This window comes from Austrofundulus limnaeus, unplaced genomic scaffold (assembly GCF_001266775.1).
Source record: "Austrofundulus limnaeus strain Quisiro unplaced genomic scaffold, Austrofundulus_limnaeus-1.0 Scaffold896, whole genome shotgun sequence".
In the NCBI taxonomy this organism is placed as follows: domain Eukaryota; kingdom Metazoa; phylum Chordata; class Actinopteri; order Cyprinodontiformes; family Rivulidae; genus Austrofundulus; species Austrofundulus limnaeus.
Window position 1 is genome coordinate 71,894 of NW_013953298.1, and position 3,698 is coordinate 75,591.

At 44.5% G+C, this 3,698-nt stretch overlaps 1 protein-coding gene and 1 long non-coding RNA gene across 2 annotated transcripts in view; one reads left to right on the top strand and one right to left on the bottom strand.

Moving 5' to 3' along the window:
• Window positions 1-784: 784 nt before the first annotated feature.
• On the bottom strand, window positions 785-1,729 carry LOC106533156 (uncharacterized). Its single transcript, XR_001312200.1, has 3 exons — window positions 1,716-1,729; window positions 1,575-1,604; window positions 785-832 (listed from the first exon to the last, which is right to left on the bottom strand). It is a non-coding gene; the product is annotated as an uncharacterized LOC106533156 (long non-coding RNA).
• Window positions 1,730-2,736: 1,007 nt separating this feature from the next.
• LOC106533155 (uncharacterized) overlaps window positions 2,737-3,698 on the top strand; it is a gene marked incomplete in the record, with an annotated part of 58,333 nt that continues 57,371 nt past the window's right edge. Inside the window, 1 exon segment of the mRNA XM_014029396.1 lies at window positions 2,737-3,162. Within this exon segment, the coding sequence (XP_013884850.1) occupies window positions 2,842-3,162 (321 nt within the window).

Here is a 3,698-nt window from a genome sequence, read left to right on the forward strand (position 1 = left end):
AAAAAAAAAAAAAGAAAAACAAAGAAAAAAACATAACCAACAACATAGTAATACACGACTCACGACATAGCCAATCCGGCAGGGACACGCTTTCTTTACCAAACAAGCCTTCAACAATCATGAAATGCCGTTTTAAAAAAGATTTTTAGTGTGTTGTTTTTTTTTTGTTTTTTTTGTTTTTGTTGCTTTGCAGACACCCGATATGACCACTGCACATCTGCAAGGCGCCCCGTTTTTCTCAGCGTTGCTTTTTGTGCTAAAAATCTGTACGGATACTTATAAAATCATTGATAAAAATATTCATCTGTTAACAATACGCCTTGGAGGGAAACCATGTGAGAGACTCGGGGAGGGAAGAGAGGGCTAGCTGGTTGGGGTGGGGGGGCTCTGAAGGAGGGGCGGCTGTAGAGAGGAGGGGGAGGTGTTGGGCAGTGCTACTCGGATTTGGCCTCCTCCTTGGCCTCCTCGGGGGCTGCCTCCACCTGCGGATTCAAACAGGAAAAGTGAGCTTAAAAGTAATTCTTGTTTCGTTTGTCTTTTTGGTGAACACGGGTTTTTGTTGTGCCGTCTTACCTCGTTGGTTTTGGCCTCTCCATTCTCAGAGTGGTTCTCCTCGTTGGCCTCTGCCTCGGCGTTCTCCTTCGCCTTCTTGGTCTTCTTGTCCTCCTTCTTATCGTTCACAGCCTTTTCTTTCTGCTCACGAAAACAGGAAAAAAAGGACTCAAAATTTTTATTTTTTTTTACAGGAACACACACCTGTGTCTCGTCCCTCTCTGACGCTCACCTTTGCTGCCTTCTTCACCTTTGGTTCTGGCTTGGGAGGGGCCGGTTTCTGAGGAGAAGACCGGGAAACGTCTTAATAGTGAGCTTCGAATATAAAATATTTCACTAAATGCCGCCAAGGGTTGGTTTCTAACAATGTGTTTTAATGAATGAGTTTAAAATCAACCAGTTTGCTGAATTTAACTAAATCAAGACACTTAGTAAGTCGTTCTTATAACTTTTACTATTTAAAAAATTAGCAAAGTGAGTAGAAAATGTTTTTGAAGGGTTTACTAATTAGTTGTGTGATGTGTTTGTCATCTGAGCCACTCTGTAAGTTCATTTTAAGGTTATCTGAATGGTTTTTTTTAAGTAAACTAAGACATTTAGTCTTTTTGTATCTCTATATTTTACCAAATATATTAAAAAATTGGCTTTAAGTTTATATTGGTGGTTTTCTTTAAACGTAAGACACATTTAATCATTTTGTATTGTTAAAAGTTTGTTATATACTTTCATTTCTCTACCTAAAGTCAAACAAATGATAAATACCTGAATTTGAATACATTTTATCAGTTTAAATGATTCTTTCTTTGTTAATATTCTGTAACTTTGCTTTAAAGTGACTTTTATGAGTTTTTGTATAAACTAACACTTTAATATCATTATAAGCTCAATTTATATGGTAATTTATTAACCCAAAGGTGACACAGTGATATTAAAACGTTTAAATATTAGACTTTTTGGAGTTTTAAGGCGTCTTTGTGTTTGTTTGTGTGATCAGCGAGCATTTAGGTGCGTCTGTGTCTTACCGCCGATAACCGAGCCGATCTCCTCTGGGGCTGAAACACAACGATAGTTTTATTAACGTCAAAGGTTTCATTTGGTAAAGGAAATTCACACCAAACTGTTCAAATTCTCCATATAACGTGTGAAACGTCAGCGAGTCTTACCTCCTCCTTTTCTCCTCCTTCTGTTCCCTGTGCGTGGGAGACACAAACACATCAGGTGAGGAAATATGTGGAAACAAAGCATCGGAGCACCTTTTTGAGTTTAAACTCAGGTTTGTGTGGATTGTGAACAGCTGTGCGGTGGTTTTCACTCACACTGGGTTAGTTAGGACGTTCTGGTGAAAACTTTTTAGTGTCAGGTGAAAATGAAACTGTGAGTCAGATAAAGCTGGATTAGAGGCCTGAAATGCTTGTTTAAGGTCTGGAATCGGAGGTGGGCTGCGGGGGATCAGCCACGCGGGTCTCTGGAGCCACATTCTGAGGGTCCAGGCCCGGCTCTTCCCTCTCCCCGCCACTCTTCTTTCTCCCATTGAAAAAGCACGGAGCTCAGATTTGAACGCTTTGGCGCGGGAGAACTCTCAGAAGGGGGAGGGACCTGCCGCGCGGGGAGGAGGGGGGGAGCTCACTCGCGCGCGCCCCCATGCGGCCGAGCGGCGCCACCGCAGCCATTTTGAGACTACGAACAAAGACAGAAAATATATAATTTTATCGAAACGCCGCGGCCAATGTTCGCTTTCGCGATCAAAACGCGAAGCAGAGGCACCGGAGCTTTTTTCTGGCGCCGCTTCGAGCCGCTTCGGCGGCCGAACGGCGATAAGCGAGGCGTTTGTTCTCGGCGGGGTCGGGGCGACGAAGGTTGGACAAGAGCTGCAAAGCATGGCTGCTGCTTGTGCTTTAACTGCATGGAGACCGACAGAGACTTCTGACTCTCAAAAGGACAGCAGCTCGCGCGCAAAACCCGCCTTTTTTTTAGGCCGTGTCCGAACAGGAAAATATTCGTTCCGACACACAAAAAAATGTACATAATATCTAGAACGCAGGCAAAAATTACCAGCGATTAAAAGCGATTATTCGCTGCGTTATAATTAAGTAATGTCTCAGAGAGATGCCTTCCCGGTCGTTTGCATTGGATTAAAGGCAGATATCGGCCTCGAAATATTTGTATTATTTTCAGAATACGTACCTTTCTCTTGGGCATGTTGATTTATTGGAGGTTTTCTTACAAACACGACTAAAAGCTGTTTTTCTCAGTGGGTTCGGTGCATGTGAAAGACGAGTGTCTCCCCTTATGCTCGGCAGTGTAGTAAACACAGTGGAACAGAGAGGAGAGTGGTTGAATGGGGGGAGGGGTGCGGCTAAACGGATGATTGATGGGCTCCCGGGCCAATCAGGTGACGCCATTCGGGGCTGCAGAACACTCGGAATTTTGGAGCCGGTGATGTTCTGGGCTCGAATGGCTTCTTCTTCTTCTTCTTCTACTTCTTGCAGGCGACAGATGGGAGGAAAGCCTGCAAGAATGGAGAGGCCGCGTGGAGGTTTCACACTGAGGGCGGAGGCCGCGCGGCGGAGCCCGGAGGCTCGCCTTACTCGGGCCCCGGCGAGAGGCAAGGCGAGCCCCGGCGTACAAAAAGTGCACCCCCCCTCCCCCCCCCTGGATTAGTGGCGTTCGAATAGGAGAAATTTAACCAAAAAAAAAAAAAAAAAAAACGGCTCCAATATGGCGCCGACTCCTTTACGACACAATTTTCTTGTGTCAGTCGGCTTTCCTAAATTCGTTTCAGGATTAAAATAATAATAAGCSTTTGCTCTCTCTGCATCAGAGGCCTGCAGGGGGCCCACAGAGCCTGTCTAATGAGAAGAGGCTTTGCTGGTTACACAAAGCGAAGCTAAAAGAAAGAAAAAAATCACAGCAGATTCTAACTTTTTTATATATATACATATAATCCGCTCACATACAAAATAACTGGAGCTTATAGTGGTGCTCCAGAACAATGGGCGCAGTCTGTTTTAACACACAAGAGGTCAGTGCTGAAATATTCAGACAATATAACCTCGATGTGTTGCCATCTTGACAGGCCTGTCGTCTCTCTCTCTCTCTCTCTCTCTCTCTCTCTCTCTCTCTCTCTCTCTCTCTCTCTCTCTCTC